Source organism: Vombatus ursinus, unplaced genomic scaffold (genome assembly GCF_900497805.2).
Source record: "Vombatus ursinus unplaced genomic scaffold, bare-nosed wombat genome assembly UNPS02000749.1, whole genome shotgun sequence".
Taxonomy (NCBI): Eukaryota; Metazoa; Chordata; class Mammalia; order Diprotodontia; family Vombatidae; genus Vombatus; species Vombatus ursinus.
This window is the reverse complement of record NW_020940527.1, coordinates 12279950-12301846: the sequence shown is the minus strand read 5'-3', so window position 1 is coordinate 12301846 and position 21897 is coordinate 12279950. Positions and strand designations below refer to the sequence as shown.

Here is a 21897-nt window from a genome sequence, read left to right as displayed (position 1 = left end):
CATCCATCCATCCATCCATCCATCCATCCATCCATCCATCCATCCATGTCAATTGTTCCTATTCTGTTTTTTCTATTAGAATGTAAGCTCCCCCAAAGCAGAGATGGATTCACTTTTGTCTTTGTACCTCTAGCACACAGTGCAGTACCTGATACACAGTAGGCCTTTCATAAATACTTATTGACTAATTGATGATGAATGAGTTTTGTTTTCCAATCAACTACTGTTCTATAAACCAGTTCAAATTCACTGGGTAATCCAATGGATTTGAATTTTTATAGTTTTATTTCCAGTTCTTCTGACCTACTGACTAATCAATAAGCATTTATGAAATGCCTACTGTGTGCTAAGAGCTTATACTAAAAGGATACAAATATGATAAATGTAGCATCTATACTCACAAAGAGCTTACATTCTAACAGGGGAGACAGCAGGGGAAGACACACAGAATAAATAGAGGATAGATATAAAGTAGATAAATGCTTTAATCTATCCATCTATCTAAATACAAAGTAGTTTGAAAGGGCCACTAGCAGGGGACCTCAGAGACTATATAATCCAGTTCTTTCATTTGAGAACTAAAGACTGAGGCCCTGAGAATTTACACGATGGCTCAGAGTGAGGAGCAGAGCTGAGATGTGAACCCAGGCTTTCTGACCCCATAGCCAGTGCTCTCATCTGCTGCACTACAGTGCTCCTGGAGGCACCCAATGATTTGCACTTGCCTGAAAATATCCAGATTCTTTTTGGGAGTAAAGATAGCAGCAGTCCTTGAAAACTGCCCTCCAACCAACCTTTCCAGCCTTAGCTCACAATTTATGTTTCAGCAAAACAAAACAAAACAAAACAAAAAAAAAAACACCCCCCCCCCCCCCCGACCTTGCCCTGCATTGGCTCATGCCATCACTCACACCTGAGCCTGATTCCGCACATCTCACCTCATAGTAATCTTCCCCTTCCTTCTAGGCCCACCAAGCCTTCTGTGATCCCCAGAGCTCAAAGTAAGTGCCCTCTCCTCAAATCTCTCACAACCCTCTCTTTCTAGCTCTCTTAGGCACTTACGGTATTCTGATTTGTGTTACAGTTATCTGTGGACATCTTATCTCTACTGCTGGACTGTAAGTTGCCTGCGGACAGGCACTGTTTCATTTTGATAGTCCCAGCACCGGCAACATCCAGCAGATACTTCGTCAAGGTTTGCTGAATTACACTGAGTTGCCTCTCTCACTTACTTCGGGCACTCAGTTTCTCGAAGGCCCTTTGGTCCAGACTCTGGTTGAGGTAGAGAAGGCCTGTGTCTTCATTGATCTGGAACCAATCATTCCTGTGTGGCTGTGATCGGTAGGTGCTATAGAGGTGCTGGCCCAGGCGGAAGTGGGGCACCTCCCCTCGGGCATCCTGTAAGGCATGAACGTAGAGCAGGGGCGTTCCAACAGGTTCGTCAATATAGATTTTTTCTGAGTAAGTGTCCCGGGAAAAATAAAGGCCCAATGCAGCTAAAAGGAAAAAGAAGAGAGATGAGGGATACTGAAATAACAACCACCAACTTAATGGAACCCTTTACGCGTTACTGCATTTGGGCCTCATGACAATCTTGGGAGGTAGATGATACAGATAAATGAGGACTACGACAAGTAGCTCACACAGACAGACCTTCCAGCTCCAATCTAGGATCCCATGTCAGTAATCACACCAACTGAAGTGTATATACACATATAAATATACACATATATATGTATATATGATGTATATAATAATACATGTATGTGTATATATATATGTATATGCATGTATATATATTTGGCAGAGATACCAAAGAGGTTTGTCATTCCTTCTCCAGCTCATTTTACAGATGGGGAAACTGAGGCAAACAAGGTTAAGTGACCTGCCCCGGGTCACACAGCTAGTAAGTGTCCCAGGCCTCATTCATACTCAAAACGCTAATTCAATGAGGCATTGGCATTTTAAACTTTTTATCCCTAACAGAGAATAGCTTTAGCACAGTTCCCTCCTAAAGTCTCTATCCCTATCTATGAAAGATAAAGAATCCAAGATCTAATCATGTCACCACTGGTCTTCACTAAGACCTTTCATGGCCCTCTATTGTCAATGATTATGATGATGAAAATAACAATAACAATAATAGCAATAGTAGTATTTCTGAAGCACTTTAGGGTTTGAAAAACATTGCGACACATAAACTTCATTCAAAAAAACAGTTCAAGCCATAAGAACGCAAAAGAACTTTTAAATAGCTGTAGTTATGTTAAATTCTGACTATACCAAGAGTTAAGAACAAAGAGATGATCTGGTCATATTATGTATGCAGAAAAGTGTTTTGTTTTCGCAAACAAGGAAATAAAATTTAGTGAAGTCATACTTTTTTAATGGCTTCCATAGTGGAGCTGACTACTTCCCTAGGAAGGCTGTCTTAGGTTTAGATTAAAATCTCTTCCTCATTGGCTTCTTCCAGGAGCTCACTCAGGCTTGCCTACTGGCTGATCTTTCTCTGCCCGACTCCTTCCCAATTCCTTGTCTGAGTTCAGACTAAGCTGTTCTCTTTAATCTTACCAGGGGTGGGGAACCTGCCACCTCAAGGTCACATGTGGCCCTCAAGGTCCTCAAGTGTGACCCTTTGACTGAATCCAAACTTCACAGAACCAATCCCCTTAATAAAAGGATTTGTTCGTAAAACTTGGACTCAGTGCAGCACCTAGCAGGCATTGGGGCCACAGGCTTCCTTCCTCACCCCTGTATCCAATCTCTCTCCTTTCCTCTCCCTTTGCCACAAGACTCACATACATAAGTATGTATAAACATACACACATATTTTATATATTATATATAGTATATAAAATTTATAGATGTATACATGCATAGGTATGCAAGTATTCATGTATGTATATGTGTATGTATACTTATATTTTCACTTTGGCTAGGTGAATTTTCATTCTATTTTCATCAGAACCAGATCTCTGTATCACTTCCAATCTCTCTACCATGTTACCTGCACTGCAACCATCCTCCTCCTCCTCTCCCTCTCATGGGAATCTCAGATTCTGTCCCCTGGAAAGCAGGGCTATGAGAGCTGAGCTTTTGCCCCATCCTGTCTAGTTCTCCAGGGCACTTCCCGGCCATCTCCACAGCTCCATACTATGTTACTGACTGTGTACCAGACCCCTCCTTTTCCCTGTCCAGCTATCTTTTATGTAGCATCTACCCTATTAGAATGTAAGTTCCTTGAAAGCAGGGATTGTCTTGTTTATGTTTATATCCCCAGAGCTTGGCACAATGCCGAGCACATAGTTAAGTGCTTCATAAGTGCTTTATCTACTTAATGATTTTTCCTACATTATCCTCTTTTTATCTGACTTCCTAGATTGCAGCTAGGTGACACAGTGGATAGAGCACTGGGTTTGGAATCAGGAGAAGTTATCTTTGTGAATTCAAATCTGGCCTCAGACACTTAATAACTTTGTGACCCTGGGCAAGTCACTTAATCTTGCTTGGTTTAGTTTCCTCATCTGTAAATTGAACTAGAGAGAGAAATGGCAAAAGCACTCCAGTATCTTTGCCAAGAAAACCCCAAATGGGGTCACAAAGAGACACAACTAAAAACAAATGAACAAAAAACAGAGCAACAGATTGTATGCCCAGATATGTGTGTGTATATATGCATATACATATGCATATATATGTATACATACACACATACATATACATATATCAGGTTACAAAGTTTCTAACAAAGAAATGTATCATCCTCTTTTTCAATAGATGCATTAATGAAATAAGATTTTCTTTTCAGAGAAATACTGCATGAGCTATGAAGTCATAGCTTTCATACACATAGCAAGCATAGACTTCATAACAAATATTAGAACTTGTACATTCAGATTAAAATTGTTTTCAAAATAATGAATCAATAAACATTTATAAAGTGCCTACTATATACTAGGCACTGTGCTAAGTGCTGGAAAAGTCACTTAAATAAACTATATTATACAAAATATGATAGGTAAGCATACAATAGTCACGTTGGGAAGCTATATGCTTGTTCCAACCATGCTACTACCTCCCCAACCTTATGGGAGCTCCTATTTGAGAACTAGCTCTAGAGCCTCCAGCAATGTCTGTGGGTATTGCTTTTCAATGGTGTGACAGCTTCATCCTATGTGTCTGGGTTTTATTTTTGGAACCAGACAAAGATGATTAAGAGTGAAATGTAGTGAAAAATGTGGGTAGTGAAACTGGGAAATAAAATTTTTATTTACAAATGAGTTTTGATTGACAAGAGTGAGAGATTCCTCTTTTTGTATAGTTCATAAACTGGCTTTCAAGGCAGTTCTATAATGGGAACTCCAGAGGTGTTTGAACCAATTGTACTTGGTTGGGATAAGGCAGGGCAAAACATTTATTAAGCATTTACTATGTGTCAGGGCACTGGCTAAACACCAAGGATACAAATACAAACAAAAGGAAAGTCCCTGCCCTCAAGGAGCTCATATTCTAGTGAGGGAAGACAACACACAAAAAAGAAGTCTGAAGGTGGAGGGGTGTACCCATGTGGGACTATGGTACTAAAGTTCAGAAAGTCAGAACTAGGAACAGGAAGGGAATACAGGTTGGACAACTTGACCCCTTCCACAAAAGTCAGGAGGTCCCAGGAAGATCTCACCAATGGGAGAGTGAGGCTGGCCTGGCAGAGGAATACTCCTAGAGCAGGAAGCCCCAAGGATGGATGGATATTTTAGCACCCCTGTTACTGAGGGAAGTTCCAGGGTCAGACTGCATCACTCAAGGCGAGGTGACCAAGTTCAGAAAGTTAGAAGCAGAGTCAGGAAAGGAGACTGGTCATTTTCCAATTTTCCACCATGAAAAGACAGTATTCATTAGATTTATAATTTCTGCTATTACCAGCAAGGAAATACTCAGAAATACTCTGGTCATGTATGACCAGAAAAGAAAGCAGGATAGAGTGAGTGAAAAGCATCTTTTTGCCCTTACGCTTGCTTGACATCTACACAATGTCAAAAGATATGAAGGGAGCCACCCCCAAAAAACTGTCAGGAGGATCCCCTAGGGAGGATTTGCGATAATACATGGGCAAGAGTAGCAAAGGATAAGGAAGAAAGATAGATTGCAATATAAACCACTGGCAGCTCTACTCAGATTGATGAGATCATAGATCCATCAAAGTATAAAAATCTGATACGTTGGTGAGAAGGTAAATCTTGTTACTTTATGGACGATAATAACTCATATGCTGCTTTTTTGTTGTTTAGTCATGTCTGACTCTCTGTGACCCCACTAGGGGTTTTCTTGGCAAAGATACTGGAGTGGTGTGCCATTTCCTTCTCCAGTTTATTTTACAAATATGGGAACTGAGGCAAACAGGGTTAAGTGACTTGCCCAGGGTCACACAGCTAGTAAGTATCTGAGGCCATATCTGAACTCAAGTTTTCTTAACTCCAGGCCTGGCATTCTAATCCACTGCACTTCCCAGCTATCCACATATCACTAGAGAATTATAAAAGCACTGTCAAGTTCCACGTCAGCTGAAGGAACCGTGAGTATTGAGCCTAAAGAAGAATACATTGGCGGGGGGTGGGGGGGAGGGGGAGGGAAGACATAAGAGTTATCTGAAGAACTGTCAGAGTGTCAAGAATTGGACTTGTTCTGTTTGGTCCTAGAAAGTGGAGTGATGGATGGAAATGGCAAAAAGACAGATTTGGACTTAATCAAACAATGAGCATTTATTAAGTAACTACTATATGCCAGGTACTGTACTACGTGCTGGGACTCAAATAAAATGAACGAAGCAATCTCTACTCACAAGGAGCTCACACTCTTTGGGGGGAGACAACCCCTACCCTCCCACTGCCAGTGCCTTCCCTCTGACCTAGCCTTCTATTTTACAAAGTATATATAGAACACGTCCATAGTTATTTACACATTGTCTCCGCCATTAAAATGTGAGCTCTAGACAGCAAGAACTGTGTATTTGTTTTTATTTTGGTTTTTTTTTTTTTTGGTATCCCCAGCACAGTGTCTGGCACATAGTAGGTATTTAATAAAAGCCGGTTGATAGACTAGAAAACGGTTGAATACACGGTAATTTGGGAAGGAGGATACTGGTGGTCAGGAAGGATCAAGAACATGACTAGAGCTGCCCAAACATGGAACAGGCTGTTTGCGGAGGGAGTGGCTTTCCCCTTCTGGTAGAACTTTTAAGGTATGCCACAAAGGGAATTCTTCTTTAGGTATTCTTCGGACGAGCTGGTCACTGAGGTCCTTTCTTTCTCACCAGAGATCCTATGAGTTAATATATTATAAATGAAGAAAACACATACTGCTTGTGTAGAGATGCTGTACAGTACGTGATGTTCAAACAAGAGCCATTAGAAGTAGAACCTGGGGCAGCTGGGTGGCTCTGGATTCAGGAGAACCTGAGTTCAAATTTGGCCTCAGATACTTGACACTAGTTGTGTGACCCTGGGCACGTCACTTAACCCCGATTGCCTCAGGGGGGAAAAAAGAGAGAAAAACCTTCGCACTCTCAAATTGAGTCACAGAACATTAATGCTGAGAGATGGTCTTAGAAATCACCTAATCCAACCCCCTCAGTTTACAAATGAGGAAACTGAGGTTCAGAGAAGCGAAAGTAACTTATCCAAAGTCATAAAGCACACGACTGGTAGATCCTGAACTGGTATTTAGGTCTCTATACTCCCAGACCAAGCTAAGGCGCCTAAGGCACAGCTGCCTAAAGTTCTCTCTCGCTAAGTACTACTCAGATTTAGGAAATCCCAGAACTCTTTTCTAGTATGGACGGGGTGGGGTAGCAATCTGGGAACCAGTTTTGATAAGACTGGCATTGTGAAGAGCTCAGGGACCTCCATCGCCAACACTACCTTCTCTATTAGTTGCTTCCTAGATTCCTCTCCTGACATATCCAGCCAATGTCCTGAAATTTCTTTGTCATTGGCTCATTATCTGAAATTCCCTCAATGTCTCCCTTGAAACCATCAGTCCTCCTGGATTACTCAGAACATTCATTAATCCACACACCCTTCCTCTCTACTCCTCCCCACCCCCAACCCTTTCCTATAGTCTCCTCTGAATTAGTTTTAATTTAATTTTCACTTCTGTCCTTTAAAGCTCCTGGTCTGTGCTGAGTTGGAAATAATTACTTCAGATGATATCATCTGCTCCATTTAAAATCAGCCTTGTTGTGATTAGGCTGCCTATTAAGCATTAATCTTTTGTTTTACATGATATCGGTCTTTAATAGATCATAATTTTTCTTGCCCTTTGGTATTTTATCCCCAAATCAGTATTTGTGCCCCTCTCCTCCAGCTTTCAAAAACTGTAACTGTTTATTTAACTGGAAAAAGCATTCTCCATATATATATAAAAGTACTATTGTGCTATAAGAAATGATGAACAGGCAGACTTCAGATAAACCTGGAAAACTTGTATGGTTGGATTCTGAGTGAAGTGAGAAGAACCAGGAGAACCTTGTAAACAGTAACAGCCACACTGAGTGATGACTGACTTTGATAGCCTTAATCCCTCTCAGCAAATACAAGGATCTAAGACATCTTCAAAAGCCTCATGATGGAAAATGCTATCCACATCCAAAGAAACAACTATGGAATTTGAATGCAAATCAAAGCATGCCATTTACTATTTTCTTTTTCTTTTGTTGTGTTTTGTTTCCTCTTTCTGGTAGTTCCTCCCGTTAGTTTTAATTCTTACTTAGAACATCAGTAACGTGAAAATATGTTTAATAAGAATGTATATGTATAGCCTATATTAGATTGCGTGCTGTCTTGTGGAGGAAGGTAGGGAGAGAGGGGGAGAAAAATATTAAACCCAAAAGCTTATGTAAGTGATTGTTGATAAATCAAAATAAATTAATAAAAAAATAAATAAAATGGGAGAAAAGTACTCTCTTGTTTGAAATCTACTGATTCTTCATAACACAGAGCAAAACAGCTCCACTGTGCCCCAACACAGGGAGCCTCCTGAGAAGCATTCTTAAAAATCTGTGGGACTTCCTCCGGAAAAGACATCCACTATTCCTGGTGTAGACCCCAAAGAGACCATTGCACCTCTGCCTTATTATTTTGACCCAACAGACAAGTCTCTCCAGCATGGCAGAACACATGTCTCAGAACCAAACAATTTGGTCTCCCAGAATCCACGCACATTCAGTGCTGGGTTTAGCACATCAGAATCCCTCTAGGCCAAGGATTCTTAACTTGGGGACTGCGAACTTTCTTTCCTAATTTAAAATGTAATTTATTTTTTATTTTAATATTTAAATATATGTTGATAATTATCTCAATATAATTGATGTCCTTCCTATGTATTTTATTTGATGCATTTAAAAATGTTATTTTGAGAAGGGTTCAATCGGCAACCAGACTATTAAAGGGATACATGACCCTCCAAAAGTTAAGAATCTCTGCTGAAGGGAAGGGAAGACAGCTTAGTTTGTCTACAGAAAAGAGGTAGCATCATTCAATGAGCATTTATTAAACATTTGCTATGTGCCCAGCTAGGTGCTGGAGATACAAAGATGAAAAAAAAAAGTCCAGGTCCTCAAGAACATTAGATTCTATTTACGGAGACAACTTTACACACTTAAATATACAGAAAATAAATACAAGGTAATGGGGGGGGTGCGGGGCAAGGTAAGGTAAAGGAGGCACAAATAAATTGAAGGGCAAGGTTTGATCAGGAGAGCCTTCAGGTAAAAGGTGGTGCTTAAGCTGTGTTTTGAGGCAAACAGGATTCAATGAGGAGGAACAAGGGGGATACAGGTGAAAGGCAAAGCCAAAAGGGAAATTCCTTTGAGGGAAAATTTTAAAGCAGTCAGATTCTGACTCACAAAGCCTAGTCCCTTTACTTGACTGGGTCACAGAACCCACACTAGAACCGGCTCAGTTGTGAGAACCATATTTAAGGAAAGAGATTGACAAACAGGAGCATGTTCACATTAAGAAAACCAGGATTAAGGATCTCAAAGCAATGCTTCAGAAAAGTAGGAAGACCTAAGTTCAAATCCAGCCTCAGACACTTCTTAGCTGTCTGACCCTGAGCAAGTCACTTAGCTCTGCTTGCCTCAGTTTCCCTTGCTGTAAATGAGCTGGAAAAGGAAATGGCAAACTACTCCAATATCTTTGCCAAGAAAACCCCAAGTGGGGTTACAAAGAGTCAGACATAACTGAAATGACTAAAGAAGAAGAAGAAGAAGAAGAAGTAGAAGAAGAAGAAGAGCAACAACTTTTAGAGGAAGGATTCGACTTGTTGTGTTCAGACCAGAAGGGAGGATCAGGAGCAAGGGTGAAAAGTTTCAGAGATTTTGGCTTTATATATGGCACCTTGGGAGAGTATAAAGAGTATTGTCTTTGGAGTCAGCAAACCCCCAGTTGAAATTCCACCTCCCTCACTTAGTACCTGTATGACCTTGTGCAATTCCCTTAACCTCCCTGGGCCTCAGTTTCCTCATCTGTAAAATGAAAGGGTTAGATAAGATGACCTTTAACATCCCTTCCACCTATGATCCTAAGGGAAAACTCTGTAATGATCAGAGCTGCCCAGAAGTGGAATGGGCTATTTCAGGAAATAATAAGTTCCCTTTGTTAGACATGTTGTAGGGAGAATTCCTGATCAGGTAGGGATTGAACTAGATAAATTCTGTGGTCTCTTCTCACTATCAAGGTTTGGTGGTAGGATTAAATACAGAACCATTAGATAAGTTAGTGCCTTTCACTTGGTCTCTTTAAGGGGAAGGGTCCAAAAGAGAAAGCCATGTGACTTAACTGAAGCAAGGTCCCAAGGAAGCAGTAGTCAGTGCCACCAAGAGAATGTTAACAGGAAACAGCCCAATGAACCCTTCACAATGAGTCTGGGAACACCTCCAAAGCAGGGCAGCCCATTAACTCCCTCACACTGGAACTGGAATGGGACTGAGAAGGGCTATAGCCAGGGATACTGCCTGAAAGCCTCAGGAACTACGCTGCTCTAGCCGCTGAAAGAAGAGGGAGCCCACCTGCTGGTCCAGCATGATAAGACTGTTCCTAAACCTTGGCACACATTTCCATCAAACTCATCTTCAGACTGCTGGTGTGGCTCAGACAGCTCACTCTGGGATAAAGGCAGTGCTGGGATCAAGGTCATTCCTGGATTAACAGCTGCCCACAGATTTTTATGAAATGAAGAGATACCACTCAGGTGGGTCTAATTGTTTTCTGGACCTAGAAGTCACAGGGTGAAAAGCACCCATGAGCTGGGTAACTGGACATTTCTAGACCAGAAGCTTCCAGGCCTAGAGGGTCCACAGATTACAGGTTTTATCTGTTGGTTTGTTTGTTTGTTTGTTTGTTTTAACTAGAAGGGAACTAAGCCCAACTAGTCCTAAACTCAAATCTTAGAAAGAAGATAACAAACTCAGAGAAATTAAGTCACTTGACAAAGGCTGGGGAATAGGAGGGGGGGAGTTCCAGAAAAGGCACGGGCAGGAATAAGGGGTAAATGAGGTAGGAGAAGGGGACAAGGTTAGAGAAGAAACAACTTAGTAGAGAAAGACAAGGCCAACAGAAAAACAAAAACAAAGGTTAGGGAAAAAACCAAAAGCTAAGGTTTTTCCACACTGTTACAACATACTCAGATTACATAGTTCAGAGAGGAACTCTCGATAGTATTTTACTGACTGACTTGTTTTAATCGAACACGTCTCCTTCAGAATTACTCCTAAAAAATATCCCTAAGACTCATTTCTCTTCTTGTGGACTAAGTTTTTGGGGGAGGGGCTGGAAGGATAAATTTGGATACTTTTCACAATGGCAGCTGAATTCTCCTTCAGAAAGGTTGGGATTTAAGCAATTTAAGGAAAGAAACATGTTTAATCAGGAAATGAATGAAATAAGAAACTTGGTGAATCAAGTTCACAAAACATACACAATGCTATACATAATCTGCCCAGCCCAATCATCTTTAAACTGCTTCAAGTCATTTCTGAAGATAAGGTTACCAGTCATAAACAACTAACCTTTCCCTCATATGGTACAGAATTCATTGAAGACCATTATCTGTTTATTACTCAGGGGAAATGGGACCTCATGTTATTAATATAATTATACTCAAAGGCTTCAACCCTAAATGCAGGACACTGGTTAGGTAGAAGCTCTTGATAATACGAGCAGGAAGAAAAACCGAGATTTGTTATTAATAAGGCACCATCTGTGGCCTAGGATCAGATTTCAGCAATCAATTAGCTGTGGGTTTGGGCACCCAGTTCCTTGCTTGGGTATTTATTATTGCCAATTGGCAATTAAAGGTTGGAGTGAACATGAATCTTTTTGACATGAGCCTTTCTGTACAATGGAGAAACTCAGGACAAACAATCATTTATTGCCAGAAAAATTATCAGCTTTGATGAGAACAGCTATTCCAGATAGAAGCCAGGAATAGAAGGTCAGGCCTCCCCCTACACCATCCCAACATTTTATCAACCCATTAAACAGACCCTGAACTGTTCAATATTTTTTAGCAGTGACTTAGATGAACACATACATAGCAATGCTTGTTGATTAATTATATGACAAAAATCTCAGAAGAGCAACTAGCATATTGGAAATAATAATAGTAACAACTAACATCTATATGGTACTTTCCATATATCATCTCCCTTGATACTTATGACAATCCTGTGAAGCAAGCGCTATTATTATTCTCACTGTATGGATGAGGAACTGGAGACTAAGTATAAAGTTAATGACTTGCTAAGAGTGACATACAGCTAAGGCACAATTTGAATTCAGGACTTCCTGACTCTGAGTACAGCACTCTAATCACCATACTACCTAACTGCCTCTAGAAAGAAGAATCAGGATTCAAAATTATCATTAGGCAGGAAGATGGTCTGACGACAACAAAATGAAATAAGGGTAAATGCAAAGCACACTTTGGTTCAAAAACCAGTCCACAAAACAAAGGTGACATGGTTTATCAGGAGAACCAACGTGAAAACATGGGGGAGGCTTCATCAACCACAAACTCCACATGAACCAATAAAGGGATGCAGCTAATTAAAAAGCCAATGAAATATCAGACTGAATTACCAGAAGGCAGTGGAGGCTAAGAGGTGTGTGTGGGGGATAAGTGTCTGAACTTCTCACCACCCTGTTTGCTCTTCTCTGGGTGCTTGTCTTTTTGTTAGTATCTCCTTCAAATTCAGTCTGCAACTGTACTTGTCAGAAACTTCCAGGACTGGACTGCTGATCTTCCAGGTGACACTTATCGCAGGAAGAATGGTTTAAAGACCAGGAGATATTTTACTTTTTTTTTCTTTTCTTTTTTTTTTAGGCAATTGGGATTAAGTGACTTGCCCAGGGTCACACAGCTAGTAAGTGTCAAGTGTTTGGTCTGAGGATGGATTTGAACTCAGGTCCTCTTGACTTCAGGGCCGGTGCTCTATCCACTGTACCACCTAGCTGCCCCCAGGAGATATTTTACAACAAGAAAAAGAGAAGATTTCTGAAGGAAAGTTATGCTACTGTGTTCTAATATTTGAAGCGCGGTGTGGCTAGGTGGTGGGTCAGTGGATAGAGCGCTCAGCCTGGAGTCAGGAAGATCTGACTCAAAGCCAGTCTCAGATACTGACTAGCTGTGTGGCCCTGGGCGAGTCACTGTACTCTGCCTCAGTCTCCTCATCTATAAAATGGGCTGAGGAAGAAAATGGCAAACTGCTCTGGTATCTTTGCCAAGAAAATCCCAAGTGGGGCCACAAATAGTCAGACATAGCTGAAATTACTGAACAGCAAGAACACGTGAAAGGCAGAACAGGCTTTTGTCGTTCTCAAAAGGACAAACTCACATTTTGTTTAAATTATAGGGAAACATTTTGGGGCCCAACACTCTAACACAACAACGAATCTGGGATCACACTGATGTAAGTATTACATCCAACAGTGAAACCCATCCATGCGTGCCCATCATCTGGAACTCTGGGCTGTCTACCAGCTACCCCTTCTTCTCGGCATGGGACCAACACAACTTCTTTTTCGATCATCCATTTCTTTGACGATATAGGCTCAGTATGATGAGCAATTTTGTATTCAATTTATTCATTTATGCACTTAAAATTTGTACCCTTACAAATTCCAAAAAGGGATCCGAAACAATAAGAGGAACACTGTAACACATTATAACCCAATAATTCACAGTTAGTCAATGACAAATGACACTTGGCATGTCAGAAGGTATTTATCTTTCCATTTATTTAAAGTATTCAAACAAAAACTGGATGACCGTTTGGACTTCTGGGAGCCAGGATGGCGGAATAAGCAGTAAATTGCCGTAACTCTTCCATATTCATCTCCAAACAACCATAAAACAGCATTTCAAAACAAATCCTGAAAAAGCAGAACCAGTAAAAAGACAGGGTGAAACAATCTTTGAGCCCAAGACACCTGGAAGATCAGCAGGAAGGTCTGTCTCACTTGAGTAAAGAGGAGTACTGTCCAGGACAGAAGGCATCCTAGCAAGCCAGCAGCAAGCCCCACCTCAGCAAACAAGTGGTAGATCCTGAGCCCCAGTACAGTGTAGTAGGCAAACGCCAACACCAGAACTTACCCCCACCCCATGCTTCAGCAGAGTCAGGGGAATGCGCAGACTCCCACTCTGAGAACGACCACATGCTTCAGTATAGCTCTGCACAACTGCCCAGCTGCCAATGACCAGACCACCATGCGCTTCAGTATGGCCCCATGGAAACACAGACACATCCCACAGGCCACAGCATATGCCAGACACCACCACTAGAACCCTAGCTCAGCACCAGGTAACCTGCCAGGTTCCTACAGGCTCCATCAGCATGAACCACTCCCATCTCACCCCCTCAGCACAGCACCAGACAACAGACCCAGCAGTCAGAGACAGAAAGAGAAATTCCATTTAAAACAACTATAAACAATACGAAATACTTGGGAGTCTACCTGCTGAGACAAATCCAGGAACTATACGAACACAATTACAAAACACTTTTCACACAAATAAAGTCAAACGTAAACAACTGGAAAAAATACCAATTGCTCATGGGCAGGCCAAGCCAATATGATAAAAATGACCATTCTGTGTAAACTAATTTATTTATTCAGTGCCATACCAATCAAACCACCAAAAATTATTTTACAGAGCTAAAAAAAAAACCCACAAAATTCATCTGGAAAAACAAAAGGTCAAGAATATTAAGGAACTAATGGAAAAAATACAAAAGAAGGTAGCCTAGCAATACGATCTTAAACTATATTATAAAGCAATACTCATCAAAACTATCTGGTACGGGTTAAGCAATAGAGTGGTGCATCAGTGGAATAGATTAGGTATACAAGACAAAGCAGTCAATTACCATAACAACCTAGTGTTTGATAAACCCCAAAACCCCAACCTTTGGAATAAGAACTCACTATCTGACAAAAACAGCTGTGAAAATTAGAAAATAATAGGACACAACAATAGTAGGTACAGACCAACATCTCATACTGTGTATCAAGATAAGGTCAAAATGGGTACATGATTTAGACATAAAGGGTGACACCATAAGCAAATTAGAAGAGCAAGGAATAGTTTACCTGTCAGATCTATGGGGAAGGGAAGAATTAATTACCAAATAAGAGATAGATAGCATTAGAAAATGTAAAATAGATAATTTTGATTACATTAAAATAAAAAGCTCTCATGCAAACAAAACCATTGCAACCAAGATTGGAGGAAAAGCAGAAAGCTGGGAAGCAATCTTTAAGGCAAGTGTCTCTGATAAAAGCCTCATTTCTCAAATATATAGAGAACTGAGTCAAATTTATAAGAAACCAGGCCATTTTGCAATTGATAAATGATCAATGGATATGAACAGGCAGTATTCAGATAAAGAAATCAGAGCTATCTATAGGCATATGAAGAAGTGTTCTAAATCACTTTTGATTAGAGAAATGCAAATTAAAGTAACTCTGAGATATCACATCACACCTATCAGATTGGCCAATATGACAAAAAAGGAAAAAGATAAATGTTGAAGAGGATGTGGGAAAATTGGGAAACTAATGCACTGTTGGTGGAGGTGTGAACTGATCTAACCATTCCAGAGAGCAATTTGGAACTATGCCCAAAGGGTTACAAAACTGTGCATACCCTTTGATCCAGCAACACCACTATGAGGTCCATATCGCAAAAAGATCATAAAAAAAGGGGGAAAGGACCTATATGTGCAAAAATATTTATAGCAGCCCTTTTTGTGGCAGCAAAATATTGGAAATAGAGGCGATGCCCATCAATTGGGGAATGGCTGAACAAGCTGAGGTATATGAATGTGATGGAATACTATTGTGCAATAAGAAATGATGAACAGGCAGATTTCAGAAAAACCTGGAAAGACTTGAATGAACTGATGCAAAGTGAAATGAGCAGAACCAGGAAAACACTGTATGCAGTATCAGCAACATTGTGCAATGCTCAATTATGAATGAATCAATTCTTCTCATCAACACAATCCAAGACAAGTATAAAAGACTCACGAAGGAAAATGCTGCCCACATCTAGATAAAGAACTGATGGACTCTGAATGCAGATCGAAGCATATTTTTTCACTTTATTCTTTTCCATTTTTTTCCTTTTGATCTGTTTTTTATTTTACAACTGTGACTAACATGGAAATGTTTTACATGATAGCACATGTATAACCTATTATCAAATTGCTTTCCGTTTTCAGAAAAGGGGAGGGGAGAGAGGGAGGAAGTGAGAAAAATGAGGAACTCAAAATCTTGCAAAAATGAATACTGAAAATTGTCTTGACATGTATTTTGGGAAAAATACTATTAAAAATAAATTCAACATGGGGGAAAAAAACTGGATGACCACTTATCAAGGTTACCTCAATGAGAATTCCTGCATTGATAGGAGGCAGGACTACATCATGTGTAATGTCCTTTCCAACTCTAAGGATCTAGAGTTCTTTGGAAAAAAACACCAGGTTACTAGAATTCATAGCTCTCCTGGAAGACTCCTCAGTTTCCTTTATCAGTTGGGTCTTCTAGTATTTGTTTATTAGCTCTACTTATTCTCCTAGTTTCCTTAATCCATCAACTCTTTCTATAGAGGGTAACTATGATGTATGTAGGAGTGTCCTAACAAGATGGCCCATGATGCCACCGTTCCCCTTCAGGCTAAGGTTATTCATACTATGGAGAAGAGTCAGGGGTCTTCTGCCAAAAACATCATGAACTGGACAAGGCAAGTGTGGAAGGCAAATTTAAGGGAGTGATGCTATAAAATGTGGGTGGGGCCAATTAAAATGTTGTAGCGGTGAGATACAAATGATTAAAGATTTTGGGAATTTGGTGTACAAGTTGTATATATGGGTCTCAGCCATTACTGAACTTTAATGATAGTATCTGTACTATTCATTTTATTTAGATCATACATTACTATTTATGCCGTTACACAAGTATGATTCACTCTTCAATTAAATAGTAAACTCCTTGAAGGCAGGGTCTTCTATTTTCTGTATTTATGACTTTCCCCCAATAATTCTGTAAACTTTTTAAACCTGACTCTTGAAACTACTCTTCATCCCTTCTCCGCTCCCCTCACCATTCCTTGCTTGGAGCCTGAGTAAGTGCTAAGAACCTAAGCAAAATGAAGATTCTGCCATAGAATTAAGGTACTTGTCACCCAGAAAGAGAATGCAAAATAAATGCTTTGGTTCTAAAGGCAATTGCATGCTATATATAATCATCACGTGAAAGTGCTTAATGCAGGCCCAATTTTCTGGAGTATTTCTTGATTGGAATATATTTGTGAATTTATGAATTGAGAGTAACCGATGGCCCACAAACCCATTGGTGAGTTGGGGAGCCATCTACCCCAAGCATGTGAAGACATTTCCCAGTGGAATGGAAAGATGAGGACAATTTGTTTCAATGGCCATGAAGGCAGCTGAAGTAGATGCTGTGGACTGCTTAAAGTTTGGTCAGACATCGGACACACCAATGTCATCCACTGTATTATAAGTTGTCCTGACTTTTGTCTTGCCATGGGACTTCAATGACTCTGGAAGAGTGAGTCTGACAACTTTGTGCAACTCTGCCTCACTTAAATACAATTCACGTGTTGAGTCAAGACCTCACTGTGATGGCATTGGTCCTCTTTGAAAACGAAAAACAAACAACAGATCTATGAATGCTATCCCAATTAAGCTAAAGGAATTCATTTGATCACTATTTCCATGATGGGTAGTGTGGTAGTTTGGTTAGAGGGCCAGCCTTGGAGTCAGGAAGACCCACTTTTCCACTGTGGTCTCCAATATCCTCTAGCAGTAGGAGCTCAAAGAAGTCAATTAACCTCCCACTGCCTTCAGGAATTCTCCAAGTGTTGTCAACCTGCATCGTTGGAAGGAATTTTCGCATACACACACACACACAATTCTTTTCTTTTTCTTTTTTTTTTAGTGAATCTGTGATTTTAAAAAATGTAGGGAGGTCTCATTGAGTAATTTCCTCTACTAATGTAGATCTGCACTTCTTTGGAAACAGAAAACAATTCAATTTTATTGCAGTTGGCTTCTGCTCACTATCATCATCCTAGCCATACACAGTTTTTGGCATGACTGCTTTTCATGGACCACCTGCATTTTGTTTACCATTGTCTTTGAAAGGCATTTCAGATACAACAACACATTTGCACATTTTAATACATGATTCTAAACAGAAAGTATTGGTTATTGACCAACTCCATGAAATTCACACATGGTCCCATAAAACATAAATATGCCATTGGAAATCCACAATCCTTTTTCCTACACCCACAAACACCTTATTTTCATATTCTAAAGTCTATTTTGCAGATTTCCCATGGCATATTCAAGTCTTTGAAAGTATTCTGGGGGTACTCAAAGTGTGACTTGTCCAGGGTCACACAGGCAGTACAATGCAGAGGTAAAATTTGAATCCAAGCCCTTCTGACTATGAAGACAGCTTTCTATCAACTATGACATGTTGTTTCTCTTGAGTTCCTTATCACCCATGAAATCACAGCAGGGACAAGCAGTAGGATGGGGGGGGATTATTTTTTCGTGAGCTCTAGCAAAGTTACCTGCCCAACCAAACATTTTTTCCTCTTTTTTTTATAACATTTTATTTGTTCCCCAATTAAATGTAGAGGCAATTTTTAACATTCTTTTTAAAAAAAAATTTCGAGTTTCAAATTTTCTCCTTCCCTCCTTCACCTTACCCTCCTCCCCTCCCTGAGAGGGTAAGCAATTCCAACCAAACATTTTTCAGGGAGAGTCGAGATGTGCATGTTGCAGAATTTGAGAATTCTACAGTTAGTATTTTGAATGGAATTGGAGGACAGAGGAAGAGTTTGAAGGAAAAGGGCTCTAGGGGTAAGAAAGATTTGGAGCCAAAAGAAACCTCAGAGATCACTTAGTCCAACTTCATTTTATCTGTGGGGAAACTGAGGTCCTGAGAAATGAAGTAATTTGTCCAGGCTCATGCAAGTATAAAGCAGAGCCAGAGTTCAAAAGCAGGTCCTCATACTACTATACTCTTTCCACTGCTCTCCAAAGGAGATGCCTTCTTTTCATATCCTAAAAGCTGTTTTACAGATTTTCCCATGTTTTATGGGTTGATATGTGAATTTCATGGAGTTGGTCAATAAACAGCACTTCATGCTTAAGATCATGTGTAGAAATGTGCAAAAGCCGCATTGTACCTATAATGTCTTTCAAAGACAATGATAGAATGAATGCATGTGGTCCATGAAATGCAATCCCGCCAAAAAACATATATATGGCTACGATGATGATAGTGAGCAGAAACAGACTTAAATAAAATTAAAATGCTTTCCAGTCTGTTTCTTTGTTTGAACTAGACTGGTTTAATGTTTCTCTGCATCTCCTAGCAAGAGATCTTTTCTTATTGAATAAATAGCAGAAGATGAAAACACCCAAGAAATGGTGGTAAAAAGAACACTTACTTGGGAGTTAATTTTGAGTTCTAATCTAGGCTTTACTACCACTCACTATCTGTGTGACCTTAAATAAGTCATTACATCTCCTCTGTGCCTCAGTTTCTTCATCCATAAAATGAAATGATTAGACAGTAGAGATCATAACTCATTCATGCTTTCTCATCCTGTACAACTGCTATCTTTATCTTCCCATTAACTTCCAATGAAAACCTACCTGAAGCACCAAATGCCTTCTTTTATCACCACTGGGGCACTTCAGCTGACCATCTATAATCTTCCTCTTAATACATGATGCACCTGCCTCCTTCAATAGCATGCCAAGAGATACTAATTCCTGAAGAGAGGTCATTATCATATTTATATTGAAGTCTTTTTTATCACCATCATCATCATCACCATCCTGTATCTCTCAATTGCCCTAGGGTTTGGTTTATTTCAAAAATTGGTATTCCAATATTGATAACCACGAAGTATCATTGAAAGGAGACTGGTATTAAAAGATGGGTTTTTGCTTCAGAAGTGGCCTGCAATCATTGGAAGTACCATGCAATTGCCCAAATACATCATCTGGTCCAGTCTTTTTCTCCCATTCCATTTTAGAACCAAGGTCAGCGTCTGCCCCATGTTTTAGTGTCCAGATACATGAACTGTTGGACTAATTCAACAGACCACCTTTCCTACTGCATGCCATAATCTGGACAATAGGCCTCCATTCATATGATTTTTCCTGTGAAATCATCATAATATCAGCTGCAACAAGAGCAACTGGAAGATGATTCTATGGAAAATCCCTTTTTCATTCATACTTTGCAAAGATATCTTAGATGGCCCAGTGGATAGAGTTCCAGGACTGGAGTCAAGAAGACCTGAGTTCAAATCTGGCCTCAGTTATTTACTAGCTGTATGACCCTAAGAAAGTTACTTAATTCTTTTGTCTCACTTCCCTCATCTGTAAAATGAGATGGAGAAGGAAATGACAAATCACTCTAGCATCTTTGCAAGGAAAATCCCCAATGGGGTCACAAAAAGACAAGACTAAAAACAAATAAACAAAAACAACATAGGAAATTATATATGATAGCAACCAACACCCTTGGTTAATGTCTATGAAGTGACAGAGAATCATTTAAGGAAAGTTATCCTGGTGTCTGCACTTGAATCATTTTAACATATGCATGGGTTATGCCTCATGGGAAGAGAGACTTTGAAGCGGCATTTTGTCCTATGGCATAAATTCATTTTTTTTTATAAACATCAACCAATTTACAAGTATTTGTTAAGCAATTACTATGCAACAGGGACTACTGAGGATGACATGAAAACAAAATTAAAGCATTTCCTGCCATCCTCTTATATTCTAAGGGAGGGAACAATATGCACACATAAAAATATACACAAAAATGATACCATATGAATATGAAATGACTCCATTAGGAGCTGGCAGGGAAAGAGGAATAAGGAAAAATAAACATGGGGGTTCTTATATTCTCTCCACCTTCTAATCTATTTAGGTCACTGAGAAGGTGTGGTCTGCAGTAGAAAATCATTTTCAAGGGCTTACCTTTTCTCATCTCATATTTTCATTAACAATGTCCTTGATTAATGCATATACTATTCTCATAAATGATTTTACCTCATTTTTATCTCATAAATGATTAGAAAGCAGAGGTTGGTAGTTGCTAATATCTTCTCAATTGTAGCTGGGGGAGAGGGGGTAATGGTCCTGTCTGTGATTCGCCCCCCACCCCCCGCCATCCTGTGATAGCTTTCCCTCATTTAGAAAGCTTAAATCATTGATGCCTGAGTGTTTTCAAATGTCTTTCCCCCAGCACAGATTTCTTTTATGTGTACTTGGTCTGAATTCAGATGCTCTGCATGACTGCATTTTCCTCAGTATCCTTACCACCTCTTCATACCATCAAGGAAGTCCAAATGTAGGATACCCACTGAGAGAGATGATAAAGCAAATTGCAAAAAATACTGCAGGAGGTGGGTGACTATGGATGCAGAATACAGTATATGTATGAGGTCAGACTTGGTTGATGTGTTAGTTATCTGCTTAACTCCACTGTTTTTTCTTGTCTGTTCATTACTTACGTTTTGTTACAAGGGATGACTTTCTGGGTAGGGGAAGGGGAAAGGCAAACATCTGGAATTAATGGCACTGGATAAACAAAAGGCATCGTTAACATTTTTAAACTTAAGAAACACTACAGATCTCTTCAATTTTTCATCTGCTTGATGTTTTTCTTCTGATTTCACCAAGTGCTTTTAGGAGGATATGACTTGACTTGGTTGGATCTCTTGTCAAACTTTCAACAGACTTGTTTTCCCTTCCATGTTATCTATGGAGATAATAACCCTTCTATAATGCTTTGCAAATGAGTTTATATTTTATTTTTTTAATGAATTAAGCAAATTTTTATTGAAGCATTTAAGTTTTGTGTTATAGATTTTAAAAATACATTTTTACTGATTAAAGTACAACACTATGAAGAGAGAAATTATGACACCCAAACTTCCCTTCTTCTGATCATACTAGATTAATTTAGATTAATATCCATTCAACAGCTTTCACTTTTCTATCAGAGCCTTATGTTCTCACGCTCATATAAATTTGTGCATTTTTCAACTAGTTAGGAAGGGATCTTCAGTATATCTTTAAAAAGCCAGACTTCAAGCCAACAAATGTCATCCTCGAATCTCCTGGGACACTGTTCAAGAACAAAATCCACTTGAATTATTGTTCCTCAAAAATATCAAGCACCAAAAAGTATACATCAGGTGCCACACTACTTAGAGATTACAGAATCAAATTGACCGAGTTGGTAGAATGCTTCTTCAATGAAGCCTTTAGTC

At 39.7% G+C, this 21897-nt stretch overlaps 1 protein-coding gene across 3 annotated transcripts in view; it reads right to left on the bottom strand.

Annotated features, from left to right (window-relative positions):
- RET (ret proto-oncogene) overlaps positions 1–21897 on the bottom strand; it is a 161395-nt gene that overhangs the window by 57100 nt on the left and 82398 nt on the right. For all 3 annotated transcript variants that reach the window (XM_027857596.1, XM_027857613.1, XM_027857603.1), the window contains exon 2: positions 1233–1496. In XM_027857596.1, the coding sequence (XP_027713397.1) occupies positions 1233–1496 (264 nt within the window). The remainder of the gene's footprint in view (positions 1–1232; positions 1497–21897) is intronic.